At 38.3% G+C, this 22,962-nt stretch overlaps 2 protein-coding genes across 5 annotated transcripts in view; one reads left to right on the forward strand and one right to left on the reverse strand.

Moving 5' to 3' along the window:
* Nucleotides 1–22,470, reverse strand: part of PPP1R21 (protein phosphatase 1 regulatory subunit 21) — a 1,169,673-nt gene extending 1,147,203 nt beyond the window's left edge. For 2 of the 3 annotated variants that reach the window (XM_044055342.1, XM_044055334.1), the window contains exon 1: nt 22,369–22,470. In XM_044055342.1, the coding sequence (XP_043911277.1) occupies nt 22,369–22,422 (54 nt within the window). In that variant the 5' untranslated portion in view covers nt 22,423–22,470. Of the gene's footprint in view, nt 1–21,981; nt 22,204–22,368 lie in introns of those variants that run through there. The other variant, XM_044055351.1, reaches the window with a different exon arrangement.
* BBS10 (Bardet-Biedl syndrome 10) overlaps nt 22,455–22,962 on the forward strand; it is a 196,268-nt gene continuing 195,760 nt past the window's right edge. Inside the window, exon 1 of one of the 2 annotated variants that reach the window (XM_044055364.1) lies at nt 22,455–22,552. In XM_044055364.1, the coding sequence (XP_043911299.1) occupies nt 22,455–22,552 (98 nt within the window). The remainder of the gene's footprint in view (nt 22,553–22,962) is intronic. The other variant, XM_044055370.1, reaches the window with a different exon arrangement.

Genomic DNA, 22,962 nt, shown 5'->3' on the forward strand with positions numbered 1-22,962 from the left:
GTGAAAAGGTTCAGGTCTTTTCACAGGACATAACGTTTTTGGGAACAATAGTCCGTCCCACTGGCAGATCTCCTTTTAAGGAGAGAGTAAAAGGAATTCTGAATTGCCTCAGCCATTGACCATTTCAGAACTGCATAAATTTCTAGGGACTATGAACTATAACAGAGGAGTTCAGGAAGATTACGCAGCAGCTGCTGTGCCCCTATATAAAATGTTAGTTGATCAAAAGGAGAACCACATTTGAAATGGGGAGAGTAGGAGGAAGAGGCTTTTGAACTCCTAAAGAAAAAATGTCACAGGCCACTGAACTAGTAGCACCTGATGATAGGCAAAGTTTATTTTTGCAGGCAGCTGCAGGAAATGAGACCATTTCAGCAGTTCTCCTGCAATACTGGCCTCAGGAAAATGAGGGAAAGGTAGAAAGGACACTCCGACCAGTGACTTTCTGCAACCAGAAGTTAACCCCTGTTGAGAAGAGTATCACCCATGCAATCAACAACTGTTGGCCATTTATTGGGGAATCAAACAAATGGAATACTTGACAGTCTTTTCAAAAATAATTGTGCAGACACCGCATCAGTCTATTAAGATTCTACTAAATTCAACAGAAATGAATAAAATCACAGAAGGGATGAGTTAAACCATTTTTGGGAAATGGATGACTGTAGTCAGTACCAAGAATGTACAACTACAAACAAGGGACAAATATTATCTTTCAGATCTTGTCAATTACGATGGAAAAACCCATAATTGTGTTCAGAGGTTAGAACACCCAGAAGCCTCACCTTTAAATGCACATTTCCAAAGTAGCTTACCCACAGTTTATGTGGATGGGGCAAGCTTTTGGAAAGATGGAAACTATCTGACGGGAAATGCAGTAATCCCAAGAACCGCCAAAGGCCTATTCTGAAGAAACTGCCAGGTTATATGTCAGCTCAAAGGGCAGAATTAGAAGCAGTAAAATATGTTTTACAACATTTTGAACCTGTCAATATATACAGTGAGAGTGCCTATGTGGTAAATTCTTTACACTTACACATATGCTCCACTACTACAGGAGTTATGGGCATTGATTACCCAGGACAATTTACAGGGAATGTTTAGTATTATCAAAAACCAAAGCACATCAAAAACCAAAGCACATCAAAAAAGTAACACAGAAGAGGCTAGAGGAAATGCTTTGGTGGCTGGCAAGGCAAAACAAGCAGCTGAAACAGGTGAGTGGCTAGACCTACATGAGTATTTTGAGACGCAGACAATGTAATGTCAGTTGAAAAAACTACACCTGTAGAAATACAGGATTTGGTAACCCTTCAAAAACAGAAAGGGATTTCTGAAGAACTGGACAGGTGTATGCGGGAAGGGGATGCAGGCAGTTCGCGTCTATCCAATGCCAGACGGAAAGAAAAAAATACCATATGTCCCGTGAGATCAACCTAGACAGTTGGTCGAATATAATGACAAGATTTTGGGCCACATAGGTACAGAGAAGTTATGCAGTATAGTGAAACAGAAGATGTGGAATCCATGTCTACAAATGCTGTGTAAGACAGTATTAGAGGGATGTTTGGTTTGTCTACAAAGTAATACAAATGTAAAGAAATCTCACTTGCATAGAGTACCAGTGGCAGATGGACCATAGTATGCTTTCCAGGTAGATTATGCAGGGCCACTTCCAGCTGTGAAAGGGGGATACAGATATCGGTAAGTGGTGGTTGATGTGTTTTCAAAGTGGGTAGAAGTAATTCCCACCAAGAGTATGACAGCTAAAGTCACGGCAAAGACATTATGGAAAAACATTTTTGTTCATTGTGGATGGCCTCGGGTTATAGAATCAGATAATGGACCCCAGTTTACAAGACAAATAATGTGGCATTTGTGCAAATTGTTGGGGATTCAGCACAGGTTTCATGTTCTGTACCATCCACAGACCAACAAAATTGTTAAAAGGATGACTCAGGACAATCAAAGAAAGGTTAAAAAAGACATGCTTGGAAAAAGGCAATGATTGGGTGAAATATTTGCCAGGTATTCTATTAGGCATTAGGGCTACATCTAAGAGTAAAACAGGAATTTCCCCTTTTGAGGTGATGATAGGGAGGAAAATGCCCCTCATACTTCCTTGTGACCCAGAAACGGTGGATAACAGACCATTACGGACAGCAGTAGAACACCAAAAATGGTTGAAAGATATACAGAGGGTGTGTCACACTATAACCAGAGAACAGTCACAGTCTGTGGAAGGAAATGCCAGTGCTTCCTGAGGAAATGAAACTACAGTGCGGAGGTGAGATGCTTACAGAAAACTTCCAGAAAGGGGGACCATGAGATAGAAACTGGCAGGGTCCTTAGGATGTGACAGAACAGATAGGGCCATTAGTATACAGAGTGCAAAAAGTATACAGAGTGCAAAAAGTAAACAAGGAAAAGATTAATCCTAGAAAACAGGGGACATCCAAGCAAAAGCAACACACCATGTTGGTTAGGAAAGTAACAGTCTGTTTAAATTTGTTTCTAGATGCTGATATTCCCATTTGGAAGGAAGCCAGGAAAAACGGAGGAGACTAGACCCGACACATGGAAATGCAAGCTTTGGGGGTGCATGCTACTAATCATATACATTCTGATGATATTGTATACACTGTTTATAAAAAAGATGTATTGACAGGACAAGGCAATCCAAAAAAAGAGATGCAAATACAAAAGATGTATTGACAGGACAAGGCAATCCAAAAAAAGAGATGCAAATACAAAAGAAAATGAAAATAAAAAGTTGCAAAGAAAAAAATATATGCAATGGGGAGAGATACTCAGATACAACAGATTGCGAGAACAGGGGCATCATGATTGGATACCTGATTTCAGTACATTTTTTTGCCATGAAAATTTGTTTGCAAAGGCACACAAGTCAAATTGTTGGGTTTGCAGCCACATTCCTTACAGAGGGAAAATGCCATTACATGCAGTCCCTGGAGAGGTTACAGATATGGGATTTATGTTTAAAGAGTAATAGAGTCATAAAACAATCAACCATAAAAGAACATTTACACGATGGAAACAGAAAGAGGAATACTCTATTTTCAAAAGAGAGGGACAATCAGGGTTGGTATTAGCAATTGTAACTATTCCGTCACTTTACACCAGCTCTGGTCATGTGAAAAGTTTAAGTATCATGGAGGGGTCAATAAAATAAAGAGTATGGGAGTTAACACATAATACTTATTTTAAAGAAGGGATGAAATATTCCAAGAGTGATGCCATGACTAATTCAATGGACCAAGAGAATGTTACAATTCTGACAGAAGGGTTCTTTTTCATGCGTGGAAAGAATGCTTACAAATGGCTACCAATAGTATGGCGGGGATCCTGTTATATAGGGTATGCAGTTCCAATGATGAGAATTACTCACACATTACTGGAGAACATGTTAAGAAATGACAGGAAAAAGAGGGAGGTTCATGATAGTTTTTCCAAGACTTAAAACAGTTGGACATCAGGAGCAAAACAGTTGGACATAGGAGATGGTGTTATTTCAGGAGCTGGGATAAAACAGTTGGACATAGGAGATGGTGTTATTTCAGGAGCTGGGATCTTTCCCTGGTATGGTGCTGGTAAGGCAATATGGGAATTATGGAAAGTTGCAAAGCTGATGGAAGTATTAGCATATGCAACTTATGGAGCTATCTCAGATATGACAGAGGAGATGGTAGCAATGGGGACAATGGTCTCCAGAACAGAATGGCTTTAGAATACTTGCTTGCTAGCCAGGGAGGGGTATGGTCTCTGGTGGGAGCAGAATGCTGTACATTTATTCCTGATAAATCAGAATCTGTGTGGCAACATTTGGAAAGAACTGCTGAGGATTCCTTGAAATCCAGGAAAACATGGAATACAGAGTAGTCCGATTGGTTAAGCGGACTGTTTTCAGGTTGATGGGGTACTATAATCACAGCATTGATTGCCTTCATTGTCATTATCTTTTTATCTACAATTTCTATGCATGTTAAAATCTGCATTAATAAAACTATTAATCAAGTAACTGTCATCAACAATGTAGAAATTGTATTAAGTACAGAGGACCGCATTTTTTCTGTAGATTGCATTTTTTTGGCTTAATTAAAAAAAAATGGGGAATGGATAGGTATTATATAAAGTAAAATATTTTCCCCCAAGCAATAATGTAAAAAAAAAGTTTGCTTTTGATGCAAAGTTTGAGATAAGAAATGTTTGCTATAATGCAAAAGAAAAGTTTGCTTCAATACAAGGTTTGAAATAATGTAAAAAGAAAATGCTCTTTTTCAAAAGTTAAGAAATGTAACATGCAAGGCTTGAACTGCAAAGTCAAAAATAGATGTGGAAAGTATGTGCTTAGCACAGCAGCTATGTGTCAGACACCTGTTAGAACAATTTTGTAAAAAAATATAAAACATGCTTAGTTTAGCTTATCTGTGAATATATGTGGTGTATAGATGGTTCACGGAAAAAAAGAAAACATATCTAGTTTAGCTTATGAAAACGTGGCTGCGGGCTTAAACTGTCACGGTAAATTGGCATCCTGTTATGTGTGATGACAAATTGGAGCATACAAAGAAGGAAACTGTTGAGACATTTGATATTTTAAAAGGAAATAATAAGCATTTTTTGCGCGTCTCCAGGTGAAGAAATGAAAGAAAGAAAATACAGACACTTCAACCGATGCGAAGATAACATAGAACAAAAAAAAATCAGTCATGTAAACCACAAAAACACTAAAAAACAACGCTTGCTGCTTTCTAAAAGTGTATACAAGCTGGACACTGTTTGCTCTTCTGGAGGGCCGTTTTGATCAAGTGTACATTGATCCTAGGCAAGACACAGTTTGTGAAAAGCAAAGACTTTTTTCTAGTTATGTTATAACAGAATTAACGTAACTCAGATATTATAACTGCTTGGCAATATATGTCTACTGCAATAAAGTATAACGGATACAGTAGTATGTTGCGAGTTTGGCCACTTTGCCAGTTTAAATAATTTAACAGTTAGCAGTAACAAGTACAAGTTAACTGCAAAACACACAACTCAAAACAAAAGTGCCTGGAGAAAACACAAAAAAATAATTTGGTTGCACAATAAAATGCAGCAATAGTAGATAGAGACAGTGACAAAGAAAAGTCAAATTTTAAGAGAAGCTGAACAAAAAGGTAAGGTGGAAGGCACTGGCCTAAGGGAAGGCAGAATCTACTTTTCATCAAAAAGTTACAAGAAAAGGAATGATTTGACCTGATAAAAAATATGCAGATTGCAAATGACTGACATACCAATGTGCAGAAACTGCAAGTCTAGAATTGTTTTTTTCCCTCACAAACAAATTGTATAGCTTAGTGGTATTTCGGAGAGGTTCCTAGTCTGCAAATTAAGTTTTAGTCAGCAATGATGAGCATGGAACATTATAGGTAAAAGGAAGGAGTTAGACAAAGGGAAAGTTTCAAATATAAAGCTATCTATACTCCTGCATCTTATCATACAATTGGAGAAGTTGTTCAAGTTCTCCCAGCTACAAAGGAACGTAATGCCCTGCATCCTATGTTGGGATTTGTGGGTGGCCATGCAGTCAAATTCCTTCAAGAAGGTATGACTGGATGAATGGAGTTTAATTGAGAAAGGAAGTTAATTTCCTTAGACATGAATGTCTGGGATATGAAGTCTAAGCATTTCATGGTATAGACTGATTTTAATTTTAGCCAACCACCAAGTGATGAGGAGGAGACATTCTAAGCAAAGCATTTAAGGTAGCAAATGAATACTCTTGTACATCGGGCTCAAGTCTGCTCCAAAAATGCAATAAGATACAAAGAAGAGATAGCATATTGCTCTACACATCAGGCACAGGTCTCCCCTAAGGAAGAAGTAACATGCAAATAAGAAAACATTGTTCCAGTATATAGCAAACCCAGATGCCCTTTGATTCTCCATGGCAGTAAACCTTATACCTCTTCCAACTGCACTACATGGAATTTAAGCTGGTTACAGTAGAGAGAGTGTGTATTATGCTATAAAGTGGTCTGATAAGAGCTGCATAAGGGGGAAGCATTACTTCTCTGGTACAGCTCTCAATTTCTGAAAAGAAGGCAGCAACTACATTAGTATCAAATGAAAGGCTAAAAATTCCAGAGTCATTACTACTTTGTCAACTTTTAGCTGTTGGCTGTGACTACTGTATAATGCATTTTTTAGAACATTATTTTCACAAAGTGTCAGGCACGGAAGGCAAGGTCATTTCTACTGCACCACTTGTGTTCAATCTTAAGTGCTGTTTGAAGGAAGCTGGTCTCCGTAGAGGGAAGGCAATGTTTCCAAGTTTTAAGTAATTTGAATATTTGGCAAGACAAATGCTAGATTCAGTTTTTGACACCTCTGAAAAAGATGCCAAAAGGGAGGTACCATCTCACCATCCCTTGCCAACAAGAGAGAATGCAGCCAACTGTGGACCCAAATATTGTGCTTCTATTTATCTTCAAATCTGAGTTTATTTTAATTATGTCATGGTGCATAAGCATTGAACTCTTTCGCCAGATGACAGTAAGCTGGATAGACAGATATAACCAGAGCACCAACCAAACAACATGTAAAGAAATAGCCAATACATTTTGGAAACTAGTGAGGTAAAACTAAATGGACAGAAATTTAAAATGTATGGCAAGTTCTCCTGTGACACCCAAAGGGTGGTGTACTGAGCCCTATGCTGTCAGTGTGACTATTATTGTACAGGGAAAATGGAGCAGGATAGGTGAGGATATGAGGGATCATAGAAATAAAAAATAGAAACTAATGCACTTGTTAAGCATAGTGGTGAATACCCAGGGCATTCATTTAAGTTTGTGATTATGGAAGCCATGGAGTTGAATGAAAGAGGGGGAGCTTGGCCATTATTATTAAAGAAACGGGAGCTTGCCTGGCAGATTCATCTGAATGCAAGATACTGGTCGGGCTTGAATGAGATTGTGTCAGTTAGGAGTGCATTGAAATTAAAAGCACAGAGGAGATGATTTTTAATTGAAGTAAATGACTTGCTTGGAGAGTTCGGGTTCCTTTAAGGGGATGTGTCTTTTGTGAATTAATTAGTATGTGGTAGAACATTTTACTATAAATTATGAAAAGAATGGGGCTGTGGGTTGTCTGGTGAAGTTCTTAATATAAATTTGTGGGAACGAATGCACTTTGTTTTTATTGTATATTTCTACAAGTGAAAGTTTTTATAAATTAAACGCATTTCAGCTGTATTCTGACCATTTGTGACTGGATATTTCTTTGCATGTTGTATAGACAGATATAAATTCATTTAGAGGTGGGGGTAGGGATCACTCTCTCAACAGGGTGCATGTACAAAAGCACAATGGGTTGGGACAAGGTTTCCCAAGTCTTTGAAAATAAAAGTTCCATGATAATTCCCTTCATCATCTTGTGCAATGCCCACACTAATTTCACAGGCTTTCAAATATTCATTCTGGCATCACACGAAGGACAAGTGTCCTACCCAGTATGTTCTCTTACCTGCCTAACAAATGAGAGGACAATTACAACTAAATAGAGCTTTCCAGTTGCAAAGATAATTGGAGAACAGTTCCAATGTACTAAATGAGAAATATGTATATTTTCTTATGTTATTTGCCTGCAAATTGTGCTTTTTTCCTGTACATCACATTTTTATAATTTACTTAAGACTTCACACCCTCTTCCTTTTTATTGGGGAAAATAGAAATCAACTTTATTCTCTCATTATTATACCTTCAGCTTCTGTCATGGATATCACACCATTTAAAGTCGAACTTCACTTAAAAAAATGGAGACAAAAAACACCACCAACCTCCATGCAGTGCTCATGTCTCTGCATCATCACCTAACTAGTTATACTTCAAAATCTATATTCATCCAACAGAACTACCCATGTCCTCAATACATTGCACAGCAAGGTCACTACTTCCTTCTCTCTCTCCATGACTTACAAATGGCAGAACTCTTATAAATTTTTGCTTTCTATGACTATCTGTGCAAAGTGTTAGTACATCTTTCAGAGGACTCCTCTCATCTCAATTTTATTAGCTGGAAGTTACTAAACATTTCTTATCAGTTATAAACATCTGGTTGATAACAGCTTCTAAAGGGTTTGCTTTGGTTAATCAGCAATCATAGACAACAGACAGCTTAATATTATTTGCATACAGTCTTCGTCTATTGATATTACTTCAGTTTGAAACCAGTGGCCTAATCAGTGCCCTAGTTGGGTTTGTTAAAGCTTTGATTTCCGATGTAGCATTGCCACCATCCGCATCCACAGCATTTTCTAGGATGACTCTTCAGGCCAGCAGATGATGCAGCAGGTACTTAAAAGGAAATTGAGATTACAAGGACTACAGACAAGAGACAGAGACACACACACACACACACTTCTTTATGTGTGGCAGTTTGGATTGTATTAAAGGGAATGAAAAGCAGTTTGTGATGATAAAACCAACATGTCAGGGTTGATGGCCTGTACGTTTTTTCATCTGGACATATCCACAGCATATCCTTGCAAACATGGAATCTTCAGGGGTGTACACACTTCTTCCAGTAGTCACTTGAGCTGACTGCCCACCTATGCAACTTCTCGATTACTCCTGGTGACATTCTCCACCTCTTATGCTCCCTGATCCCTTACCCTTGTTACTGGTCTCCCAAAACCTGCCATCATGACTTGGGTCATGGGATACTGTTAAAGCCCCAATTCTTTTCTCCCTAATTAGCACTACTGCATTATGTTTGCCTCTTGAATAATTGTTTCCATACATTATTCTGTGCATTTTTGTACAAAACTTGAAGTTGCCTTAACAGTTATTTATTCCAAACTCATCAGCTCTCCAAAGCTTTTGCTTCTTCCCATCTTGTACATCAACCTTGCCACATACAAGTCATCCATAAAAGTGTGTATTTTTCTTCTAGACCTTTCACCTCTGTTACCTATAAAAGTAATACAGCAGCCAACCCTTTAGCACCTTACCAGTAAACTAGCCATGTAAAGTTCTCACTACAACAATGCATCTTTGACAAGCATGCTCTAACTGCAGGACATCCAGGACTTATGCCTCCATACACTAATCTTGTTCTACAACTACTACTTCCCGCACCTATTAGCTCCATCTGCTTCAGCAGGATCAAGATCATATGGCTTGCTCAAAATACATCATCACCAATCAAGTCTTTAACAATGTGTTTAGGAGACAAGTAAATCCATGAAAAAGTGTTGTAATTGACAGGAACCTATTATATTAGTAATTCCAGTAAAATAGCTGCATTACATTTTAACATTTAAGTGGTCTAACTGTTGATATTAAACCTTAATTTCTTTCTTGTGAAAAGCAGGCTAGTTCAGGGGTTGTGACTGCTTAAAATCAGTTCCAGGAGAATTAGCAACAGAACTAAGAAAATAAGATTTTTCTCACCCTCCCATCCTGTTCTTGTTGTATTCTGAAACCTAATGGATTGCTTGTTGTCCACCCTTTAAGATGATTTGTCAAAATAAGTCCTGCTCTCTCTCCTCTTTTATTGGCTGTCACCAGTAAACACAAAAAGTATAAGTTTTGCAGAGCCTCTCCCCTTAATCTCATTTATTTGAGGTCTTAGGAATGATTAAGTCACAGCAAAAATAAGGCCACTTGTCTATCTCATGCATAACTATGACTGAGAATCACCCTGATCAAAACAACCCAAATTTATAACATTTGGGCAACAACAGCCACCACCAGAAATGTTTTAGCTATTGGTGACTGTATTCTCAGGCACACTGATTTGTCCCTCACAAGGCTAGACAAGGACAGGGTTAAAATGAGTTCTCTGTCAGCCGCTGGAATCTCTACCATCACAAGGGCCTTAAGGACCCAAACTATGATGTGGTAGTGGTGCATGGGACAAACCAAAACTTTCCGTGCATGTTACAAATGCAGTCAAGACACTCCTGAGCAAGGGTGTAGCTAGGCATACTCAGTGTACTGAAATGAGTAATTTTTTTTCTGAGCATCTCTTGCAAATGTCAACACTCAAAAAACACAGAATATTTAGAACTGTGTTAATGAATATTCACAAAGAATTCTTGTGCAAAAGGAATACACCTCTAAAAGTAGCTTTTTATGGAAATAAATTGTAACAGTTGAAAATAACGTACTTCTTCCCATGTATCTGGGGGAAGCATGTTGAGGGCGGAGTACATTTTTAAAATGACAAGTGGGTAGTGGGGGCAGCAACATTAGGTTAGAGTACAAAATGTAAATCTCTGGCTACACCCCTGCTCCTGAGTGGAGTCATCCTTCATTGCGAATGATGTCTTGATACAAAACTACCTTCAATATCTGGTTAACTAGTAAGTGTTATTCCAAGGAATGCTGTTACATGTTAGCATGGGGCAAGATGCCTGTCAGTCTGGTTTGCTTTGCTAAACATAACTTGCACCTCTATTTCAAGGCTTCTGCATAATGGAGAAGGTCTTCACTGTCCCTTACTGCCTTTTTTAGGCAGAGTCCAGTTAATGGGCATTCCAACTTAACAGTCCTAAAAGTGGATTCCATTAAAAGGTGGCTCTCCTCAATACCAGTCTAAACAATAAATTGCCTGATCTTGATGTACTCGTGGATTTGGAAAACATCCATATTTGTATAGTTACTGAAACTTGGTTTAAATATAAAGAAAGCACTCCCTTTAAACCAGGTTTTGTGCTGTTCATATTTTCAAACCAAAATACAACCGCAGTGGAGTCTCCATATGTGTAAAGGAACACAAGTTCCTCCAGGCAGGTCTTTAAGACACTCCTAAAACTGAACTTAAGCTACAGACTACTCTATGTATCAATCAATAGCTTGTTTCAGAACACCTTCATCTCCTGATGACCATGTAAGATTCCTCACTTGTCTAAATGATCTTCCTGTTAGTCACCTATCTGCCATTCAATAGGACATCTCTCTCTCCAATGTAGGATGTGTCCAAATAGGATTCCTTTGAGCAGTTGGAAAATAAACCAACAGGGATGATACAGCTTACCGTTCTTGACTCAGTTTCTCCAAATATGGGTGTATTTTGCACTGCTCCTCTGGTATCTTCTTCCCCAATGAAGTCTGACCATAAACGTGTGACCTTCTCCTTTAAAACTCTCAAAAGCTTCTACAGCAAACCCCAATGATGTTATAGGACTACAAACATGCCATCTTCAACCTATTCTGACAAAATAACCAAATTTAATGCACCTCCGCTGTACTCAGCAGCAAACTTCACTAAGGAATTATACACCCACTTAGAAAAATGCATAGGAGCTAACAGTACCTACCAGAACCAAGTATCAAACTAACCATTCTGGTGTTCCACTACCAAAAATAAACTCCTTAAATTATTTAGCAGACTCAACTCCCTACAGGGTAATATCAAAAGCAATGCAGAAAGTATTAGCACTTCTGCGGATTATTTTCACTACATTTCAAAAGAATCCTGTATTAATTGGTATATCCTTCACACTTTAGGAGGAGTTTCAACTCTGAACTATTTCCACTGCTGCTATAGTACTTATTTATATCGTGTCTGCTACTTTTACAGAGCTATCTCAATTGTGCGTTTTCTTTGCACTTGAGCTCTAAAACCAGCATTTTAGCTTTAACATGGTTTTCTGACTGCACTCTGATGGCAGAAGTGTGCTGTAGCAAACCTATCCGAGTTGGAGGCTGCTGGTTGAAAGCTTACGGTGTGTTTTCCTGATTGGTCTGTAGGCCTTGCTGTTGTAAAACTTGTTTTTCTGACTCTAAGCCCAGTGTTTGCGCTAGGCTGTGTTCCACACAGAGACAGTTAGCAGTGCCCTGTACAGATGCAAATGCTTTCAAGTCAAAATTTCACTTAGAATAACTATCTCTGTAAACCAGTATTCCTGCTGCTCTTGAAGCATCTGAGTTGCGCAAAGAGCAGCATCATCTTGTTGGATAGCTGCAGTTCACACCAAGTATAGCACTCATTCTTCATCCATGTGCTATTATCCCAGTCCAGTTGCATCTCCCCACTCTTCTCCCTGGTTAAACCCATAGTAAAAAAACTGAAACCATGGATAAGCACTTTCCTGCTATCTCTGTGGCCAGCCTGGCTGAAGTAATGCAGCAATTGTTTCATGTATACTGACAACCACTTCATCCTGAAACAAAACACACACACACAGTATATGAGACATACTTGCACTATAAAAATTGAGACACGACTCTCACATGCTGACAAATCAAATGACAAACAGGATGTCAGCAAACTTGCATCATTTCACCTCACTAATAAGGTCTTAACACATAAACCCACATATGCAGAGGTACTCACAAGTAACTTACCGAAACCTCAGAAGACGCCTGTAAGCTGCACTCAGAAATGACATGCAAACAAAACCAAGTCAACATCAATGACTACACATAAATATAAACATCGCAGACCTCCACAAGCAAGCCCCTGAGGTGAAACACCATACATTCAAACATCTTGGTCATAGGTGACTCCATCATGAGACACACATATGCCCGCCTCACCAGGTTGGATAAAGAGAGGGTTACAGCTAGGTGCCTGTCAGGGGCCAGGATTCGCCAGATCACACAGGCATTCAGGTCACTCAATCACAAGTACCAGTATAACTCAGTCATAGTCCCTGTGGGCAAGCCTCCCTGGAACCAAAACACCCACATCACAATTTAAAAACACAAACCTACACACATACACAACTCATACACACACAAGCAGGGGGGCAAGCCCCCCTACACCCCCACCCCCCTACTTATATATACTAACTCAAGATCGCACATACAAGAAACAAAAGCAAAGTCACACCCCATATTCTCCAGTCCCTCACACACACATCAAACATATCAGCACACTCACATACACTCTACCTCCCACTCAAAACCTTTACAAAACACTCACTTACCACCTAGAACCACACACGACACCGCACACCATCAAACCACAAACCTGGAAACAACATAGCGTAAGTCCATAACCGTGAATTCGAGATTTTCAAATTCACTATATTTTCAACATTTCGGCTTTATAGTCTTGAGATACTGAAATTCGACATTTCAGTATTTCGAAATTATAAAGTGTTCCCCCATGGACTATATCAAAACAGACATGACGGACATCTCTGAATACGTGTCATAGGCTGGTATAAGCCACGCACTGAACAGCATTCGACCCTCACCAAGAATTACACCACAATACAAACAGAAAATGATTGACCTCAATAACTGGCTTAGCTATTGGTGTCATTCTAAGGGGATCCAGTATTTATCAGCCTGGGATGACACAATCAACAGACCATGCTGCTTTACCAGATGTGAACTGCACCTGGCTCTGCCAGGTTTTCAAATACTGCCCAAGGAATTAGCCACCCCCATAGTGCCTTTTATTTAGGCAGTTCCAACCAACAGACCTACCAATGTAACAAATTCTTCTAATTTAATGCTGAAGGTACTACTGCTCGATGCTAGGAGTCAAAACTGTACTCCCTGGAAGCTCTCCTTGCCCTGGAGAATGTTTGCATCCACGCAGTTACAGAGACATGGTTCAAGGCTGCGGAAAGGACCCCAGCAGTGCAAGGCTACAATGCCTACCACACATTCAGACCACCCTCCAAAAAGGAAAAAAAATGAAAGGAAAAGGTGTTTCCATTTATATAAAAAACAAACAATCGCCCCCCTCTAGATTGGTCAAGCAGGATGACTTACTTGCTACTCCATGTCTAACTGGCCAGAGGTAAATTCCCCACTATACCATCGCTAGCTATAAGTCCCCAACCATGAAAACCACTCCACATGCATGACAAGAAGACTCCAAAAGGTTCACAACCAAAATGATCATAGGCCTAAAGTCCCTGAGCTACCAATACAGGCTGGAAGCTCCTAGAACTTTAGTGTCTGTAGACTTTTGAGGGAATCTCTGTCTGGCTTACCATGCCATTACATACCTGACTGTCCTTGACCCTCTGTGTCTCCACAAACAAGCCGAAAAGACAAACAACAACAACAACTAAAGCAATGTGAGTTAACGAGATGTTAACAATACTGATTGCAAAGTATCTTGCAGAAAGTTTGGAAGTCACCAACATTTTTGGTTTGAGAAAGATTTTGAGGAATGGGGTGAGAAACTACATACAGAACAGAAAATTAAAAGGTATAGAAGGGACAGAGAAAGAGCGAGCGAGTAATCATCTGAAATTATGGGAAAATTATAATATCCCCCATGCAGATGATCATCTCTGGGTACACTCTAGTATCCTCATTCTTTATTGAGGATACTTACCCAGTAAAGATGTAATTTAGTTTAACTCTCACTGTGTGTGGGTTTGAATGACAAAGTTTACTTTGACTTACCCCTCCTAAACTCCCCAATACTCTTTATATGATACAACTGGGGGCTGGTGAGGAGCTTAGGTCATCCTGGATCTACCCTCGTTTCCCCCTCCAGCATATTAACTGTATTGTCTGTGGGGCAGACATGCAATAGGAACATGTTGGCCTATCACCCCACGTCTTCAACATCCCAGCAAATGTTACCCATTCCCCTGCTTAGACCATTCCCCTGCTTAGACCATGCCACCTCCACATCCCCAACCTCCAACAGGGATCCTGCATGAAAATACCCCAGTAACTGCCCTCTACTCCTCCCAGGGATGGGCACACCCATCCACACATCTATCCATCCCTGGCAGCTCTCCAGATGCCTAAGCTATTAATCAAACCCAGGTCAACTGTGCTGCATATAGTGCTTTTTCTCTCTACTCCATGATGGTGGCTTGGGAAAAATATAAGTAATAAAGCTGTTACTAACAAATGCACAAGGGGAGGAAAGAAAACACATGGAGGAAATAAACAGGGAGTCAGAGTTTACAGTGACAATAAATATACAGCATTGTTAACATATACAGCGACGGAGACGATAAGTATAAATGTTAAAAATTATTTTCCAAAAGTAAATGATTAAGTGTCCATAAAAACAAAAGTAAACAAAAATTAAGAAATGAAAAATGAGAGGGATTTGGCAATGCACTTCTTGAATGTGAATAGTATTAAAGCTATTATGAGGTGGGTGCTGGTTTCTACATGGATTAATTTTTAGGCCTTTAAAATATTGGAATGGCTGAAGAATTTATTGCAACAAATATGTATGCGGTCAACAAGAAAATGAATGTTCCAATATAAATATAGTTTTGACTGAGAAAAACATTAAGTTTTAAGAATCAACTGTTGTGAGTCTAGGAAGATGTGTGGCAGCAGATGTGATCTGGTAATAATAATTTGTATGCATTTACAATGTCTATAGGCAGGAAAGAGCTGCTAACGATATTGAAAATACAGTACTTCAGTTTCTAAATATGAATCTATTAAAAGGAATGAGGACTTTCATTAATTTGAGACAGAAACAAATAAAAGACTCAGCAGACAAGAAGGAATGGCAACAGGCATGTTAGAAATTTATGTTTAAGAAAAGAAAGTTCTTTTACAAAAAAGTAAGGCAAGACCTCTTCAGGAGATAAAAAAAAAACTTTAATTAGTGGCCTGTACAGTTTTTTTTTTTTTTTTTACGCTGAAGCAGTACTTTCTGATCTGGTCATGTTGCAACATATAGCAAGTGTGTAGAAAATAAAATTTCATTGGGCAAAGGAACTGCAGCATATAGCAAGTCTGAAGAACATCACAATAAAACTGTATTGGGCAACAAGAATAAAACAGTGTGACTCATGAGTGGCTTATGCAAGAGACAGAGATTATATGGAAAGAGCTCATGGATTTAATGCAATTACTGTAATACTTGGGTGCAGCAGTTAGCGTTGTCACCTCACAGCAAGAGGTTCTCCCATTCGACTCTCGGCTGGAGCGCCTGCTGTGCGCACTCTGCATGTCCTCTCAGTTGTCAAGTGACATTAAAGACATGCAGGTGGGTGTATGCGTAAATGGGTGTGCCTCCTTTGAAGGCTGAGTGTCAGGCTGGCAACTCGGCACCGTAAAAATCCACTGCCAATCATTAGCGGACAGAAGTTCAGCTGTGGCGACCCCTAACTGGGAAAAGCCGAAAGACTTTTTTACTGTAATACTTGGGGTAAGTGGTGGATAAAATGAAAAAAGTTGTACAAAGTACTGCATATACAAAGTAGAAAGTAGACACAAAAAGACCATGGCAAATTGAAGGAAATTAACATATACCTTAAACGGTAGAGAAAGTAATAAATACAATGGAAAAATATGGAAAAAAGTGATGAGATTTTTGCGGAGATAACATTATACAGTGAGAGGCAGGAAGTAAGCAAATCTTTTGTTAGGTGAAAGTAAAGAGAGAACAGTTTGTGATAAATAGCTTGAAGGATGACAATGGAAGGGTATGAACTAAATGCAAAATTATGGAAATAGCTCAGTAATACACATAATAATAGGTATGTATAGTACCAAAGTGGGACAGCAACAAATTATGCAACAGTGGACAGTAAACCATGTAACAGAGGACAAAAGGGGATAGGATGCCAAGGAGATTATTTGGCCAAATCAGACAAGGCACTTAGGAGTGTAGGGGGTCTCTAACTGGATGAGAAGTACTGGTTATGCAAATCACAAATGAACACAAAAAGGGCAGGAAAAAGTGGTACTAAAGGTAAACAGTAAAAAGAAAAAAGGAATAACATTTTAAAGTATACATAGAAAAATGGAGAAAAGGGAATTTCAAACCGTTGGAGACTCACATAATTAATAAATCAAATGAAATACATGGAGTAAATATGCAAGAGGCTTGGGACCCAGTTGCAAGAGACTTGTTCTCAGTGCAAGTCTGTAAGAGACTTACTCTAATACACCGGAGTAAGTCACTTACACAGAAAGCACATCTTTTGAAATCAGGGCAGGATGTACTGGAGTAAGTCATTTAAACTGAGGGCAAGTCTTGTGAAATCTAACCAGTGGTGAATTCAATGTGGTAGGGGAGAGAATGACATGAAAATAAGTTTGGATATTAAAAAGACCTGGTCAATGTAGACCAAAAGCAACTGTGAATGTACAATTTTGTTTGTAGGTACTGAGTTTTAGAAGAAATATAAAGGGGCGACAATTGTTCCAATAATAAATGGTTATTTTGGGAAACAAACATGAGGAAAAGTGGTTATAAGTGGGAAAAGATTTGCTTTATTAACGAATGGTGTTATGATACAAATACATGCAAGATTAGTGGGAGAGAGATGTGAAATATAAGTGGAACTGTGCTTACTGTACTGTACATTTATATCCATACAGATCATACAATGATGATCACAGACTAAAAATGGATAAAGAAAGTCATTTTTTCTTCAAGATAAATAGAAAATAGTGGGTTTAGAATTAAATAAAGATAGCAACAAAGGTTATGGAGATGTAGAAGAAAATAAAGGGATACAGGAGAAACTGACATATTGGGTATTTGTTTTGGAAGAAGAGAATGTGTGGTTCAAGGATGGGAGTTAAGAAAAGATAAAGCAAGGAAAATGGAGGAAATGTACTCATCATGTAAAAGGTGCCATTTGGAAAAAGAAAGTGGACCTCCCTTAATGCAGTTTAATTACTGGGCAGGGTATATAGTTTACCTATTGGCCTATGAAAATAAATGTTTGCATTCTTTGTTTTTATCTGGGGATCACAATTGAACCCTGTGTAAAGGGGGTCTATCATGAAAAGAAAAGAGGGTGCAATTAATAAATCCACTGTTTTGTTCTGTTTGCTTACTAGATTTGCATTTTATGGTGAACCAAAGCATAAGACTTCATTGTTATGCAAAATGTCAAGAACAGAGATCCGGGGAAATGATGGACAAAAGTAAAAGGAAGAATTTTAAAGATAGTTAAAATTATAAATGTGCTATAAAATAAAATGTTTGGAAAATAGCTGCACTTAACCATTTTGCTGTGTGTTGTTAAGTTAAAGCCATTATGCCCAAAAAGTATCATGTACATAAATAGCAAAGGTTAAGAGATGGAAAGAGAGGATCATTATTTAAAAAAAAAAAAAAAAAAAAAAAAAACACACAAGACAGATATAATAAAATTAAGAATGGATTTTGCTAGAATGTTGCAGTTAAGAAATCAGAAGGAATATGCTTATTTGCTATGGAATAAATCAAAAGGCTTTGGACTATGGTGAACAGATGTATTTTAAACAGCAACAATTTGTACTAGACATGGATGTAATGCGATTATATATATATATATATGTATTGTAAAAAAATGTTCACAAGAATGAGGTTGATAAAAATGGCAAAATTATTGCAAGTTGTTTGGATGTGCAAGGTGAAAAAGTGAACCTGGAAGCCAGTGTGTGAAAAGTAAACAGAATAATGAAGAGGTCTTAAAAAATATTCATTACAGAATAAAAGTTGGGGGAAGGTAAAACATTAAAAAATGGAATTTTGTAAATATCTACATCACATAAACAAACACACACACACACCTGAATTTTTGGAATATTTTTGATATAAATACTGCTTGGCAAAACAGCCCCTTCTCATCATCCAGACTACTTGGAATGTAACCAACAAAATATGGGAAAACGTTTCTACTAACATTGTTATCTGTGGAAGATATACAGCTAATCCAGGACCTCTATAAACTTTCATATTAACAACTTCCTCTGAATCAAGCTGGAATAACCAAAGTAAACTAATTCATTTAAATGCTACATGCAAAAAGTAACCAATTTGAATTCTTGTTACAAGCAGAAGGCATTTGCAAGCTTCATATTGCAGCTCTGACACTTTGCTGAAGCATAGGAACACAAGTTATGCAATTTACTTCCCTGTTCCATGGCACACATATTCCACAAATAAGTACGGAAACTCAGTACAATCACAATTATAAAGACTTTTGAAAAACAACAAAAACTGGCAAGTTTGAAAATTAACAACAAAAGCTTCCTTTTTATACAGTCCACTTAAGCCTATTGAATAACTGGTAGACAAGTAGCTGGTCTAAATTCCTAGGAAGCAACACTCAAGCAATGTACTCAGAGACAAAAACAGTAACTAGAACTCAACTGCCTTCAATAACAACTCTAGTGAACATAAACATACATATAGATTCACCCAGTTGTTAACTATCCTGTAACAGGGAAAATAATGTTCAAGAAACATCCAAGTCAGTGAAAGGAATGTCCATGATGCAGCAGCTGACAAGGTGGCATCTTTGGGACTGGTGCATATCCGCAAGTCAAGCTCCACTCGAGTAACCTGCACGCGTTACCTCGGCTTGGTCTGTGACATCAATAGGAGTTGTTGGCAGGACAGATTTGTGTGCCAGAGACTACCCCATCTGTGGAATTGACTCCCTCTCCACATCAAGCAGAGTACCTCATTACCCCTTTTTAAGCGCAACCTGGATAACTGGATGGAAAACAGAAAATACACCACTGGGATTCCACCTGTGTCCCTGCTGGAGAGGGGCCTTGGGTGCTGACTTGTCTAAACTCTTGGCAAGACTTATAAGGGCCTCAGGCCAATAGCCTAGTAACTTCCTATGATCTGACATTATGATGGATGTTATCAGATACCAAAGTCTAGTCTATTTTCTATAACCATCATTAAAACTACCAAACCTTAAGTTACAAAATGGTTCAATGTACTCCTACCAAACAAATACCCAAATTCACCTTAAAAATGGATTACAGCTCCATTTAAAACTGCCTTACATTTAATATACAGCATCCATATATGTTTTTTTTTTTTTTACCATTAGTTATTATTCCTTGTTAAATGAGTTACCCACACTGGAAGCTGCTCATTATGCACAGGAGACATGAGGAAAAAGCTAAAGTTTGGAAATCAAGTAAATAAAATGATAAACATCAATGTGGCACACTGTTACATGCCCTGAAAGCAGTAATCTGCATGCGTTGAATAAGGAAAGCTAATGTCCCAAGATGGATCACAAAGAATTCACACTGTACTGCTTGAAAGAAACAACAACTAAACAATACCATACCGCTAAAATACACAATGTATACCAAACCTACTGACAATCAAAAAGCAACCAAAAGGCAAAAGATGCGTTAAAAATTTCAAAACAGCAACTGAATGAGGATGTACTGATCCACCTACTGCTGTCCTAGAGTAGCATGATTAACACATAACTAAGGCACAGCTAAATCACTGTTTGGAAAAGAGCTAATTAGGTTTAACTGTACTGTATAAGGAACTGTAAAGCAATTGGGTAATAGCAAGCTTATTAAATTAACAGTTTGGTATAAACTGAATAGTCAGCACTTATATTCAACTACTACTACTTCCACTGCACTATGTACAACAATGAATCCATTAAGTTGCCGACATTCACATCAACTTGAAAAGTACATCCAGCTGGCTGGACTTGCATAAGCAAACTGCTGCACTCCATTAATCCAAAGGGGTCACCCTCATAAACAAGTCCAGCAAAGGTCCTCAGAATGCACAGCATTTATTATAAATCAACAGCTTTAATACAGCTCTAATACAGTACAAAGTGGCATCATGGCAAAAAAATGAAATTGCCTTCTTCACTCATCAGGAACACACTAGCAACTGCCAAACTAGGCTGAATGCATTATGGGATAGTGTACATTCTTAAAACAGCAGTGCTATACACTGCATTTATAGAGGCAATGTCATACATATTCATAGCATATACAGACACATAACTAATTTGTAAAATGTTATCACCAACTCAATCTGCACATACATTAACAGTACTATTCGCTAAACCCTTGCTTCTTACTTCTTGGTTAGAAATGCTTTCTGCATTGCCCACCTCATAAGTAAGGGCACTGCATCCAGAACAAAAGAGGTTATAACCTCCCTGTACTCCTCACTAATCAGGCCAGTAACAGAGTACGATGCTACTTTTGGTATGCACCTTACCAGGCACCTCCAGCAATGCAAAAGACCTCAAAGGTTTTTTACAAAGAAAATTCAGAGTTTTCAACATACGTTGACAGACTGAAATCACTGTCACTAGGTTAGGGTTTATGATGGAGTTGTAGGATTAGGGAAAGGGGTTTAGGAACAGAATTTTAATTTTAGGATGAGAGCTACAACAGAGTTTCGGGTTAGGAATGATTGTATGGTTAGGGCTAGTACAACAGCATTGTGACTAAGACTCAAGTCCCAAATGAGAGTTATTATCCTTTCTGTTCTACAAGTAGTGCCTAAGCAGAGGGCTTGCTCTATATTTGTGGTGTGGATATTTAAAATTTGATCTTAATCATCATGCTGGAGGTTTCCTAGCAGAAATAATACAACTCAAAACCCATCTGTCCAGACGTTCTATGTTGGCTTAACGCAGGTGACATCAGCATGGTATGCTGAATGTCTTGGGTTCAAGTACCATATGACAGCGAATATCGTTTTACTTGTATTATTCAGAAGAATCAAAAAATGCCATGGGGTCAGAACAAAAAAAAATGAGGAAAAAAAAATCAGGGACAGTTGAGAAATACAAGTAGAGGCAGCCGCTGGCACTTTGGAGATGGGCTCTATCAACAAGCACAAAAAAAGTTGTCAACATAAACATACGACAGCTCTCCCTGTAGCTTACCTATTTACAAGAAATAGGAAAATACCTTTAAAATACAAATCAATTTCCTGTGAAGGACTAGAGATAACAAGCACGAATTACACAAGAACATACCACAAACTTTTACTAATCACGTGTTTGGTGCTACAGGTTACAGTAACCAATGTATTGTACTGCTTATAGATTAAAGTTAAATATCCAAACGCCCCACTACACACTGCAAGTGGTATATTCAATTTACTGAACCCCCTCAGAATAGACATCATTCCGCAAAGCTTTACATAAGTGAAATGAGCGCAGCAGCTCTGCAACCCCCGTGTATGTCAGCTGATCACATTTTTTTCACAACTCCAGTAATTTAAGTGAGATAGCATTACCGACTCAAATACTGGGAGAAGGGGGTAAATACTCACAATTTAGTTGTGAGGCAAACCTAAAAACCTTTCTCACCAAGTGATACAAAAAAGGTGCTGATGGAGCTCTACTACTCATCCCAAGACATAACTAATGTCTTCTAAAACACTGAATTACTGTAAACAGATATCCAACTCGCCAAATGCAGTTCCAGCTATGAACAGTGTCAAGCATTCAGAAGTCAAACGATTGTCAGATCAAATCATCCATAGTAATATGCCATTCACAAATAGGGCGCGGGCTATGTTTTCTTCCACTTGCTCTAAATTTGAACTTTTGGACCTGAAGTCAGCTGATACATAGATCGGTAACTGCAAGTAATTCAATGAAACTGACATGTCACCAGTTGACAAGTTTGATTTCTAAAGGATGAATGAAATACATACCTTAGAGTACTCCTGTGCCAGTTTCTGATACTTCCCTTGCAAATCAGCAGCCATTCTTCAGCTATGATGACTTCAATTCCGCAAATATGCCCAAGATGGTCAAGGGCCGATACTTGTTTACGCATGCGCAAAATGGCGTATGTACCGTGGGAATTATAACCCATAGCAACGGTCTTTACCTACCGTAAGTATTATGTCAATGTGCTATTGTTAATCTATTGATTTCTTAACATTTCGCTTGTTGTCATTCTTTGTATTTAGTCCTTATTGACTGATAAGCTTTTTTAAAATTGTTTAACCTACTTTTTTCTAACGTAAGATGAAGAGGTTTTGTTTTACTATCACATAGGGTTACCACCTGTCCCACTTTGCGAGGGACAGTCCCTCTTTGGGCAGTTGTGTCCTGACAAAAAAAATGAAAAAAATGGCAACTGTCCTGAGATTTTACGACAAAAATATTTCCTATATTTTCTCTAATAGTTGCATAAAACAGTTATTTTTTGTATCTGAAACACCTAAACATTATAAGAAACAGAATAAGCAACTCAAATCCTACAAGAATAATCTTTTATTCTGGCAAAAAAGTGAATTTAT

The sequence above is a fragment of the Protopterus annectens genome, chromosome 1.part2 (assembly GCF_019279795.1).
Source record: "Protopterus annectens isolate FY-2018-M chromosome 1.part2, PAN1.0, whole genome shotgun sequence".
NCBI lineage: Eukaryota > Metazoa > Chordata > Ceratodontiformes > Protopteridae > Protopterus > Protopterus annectens.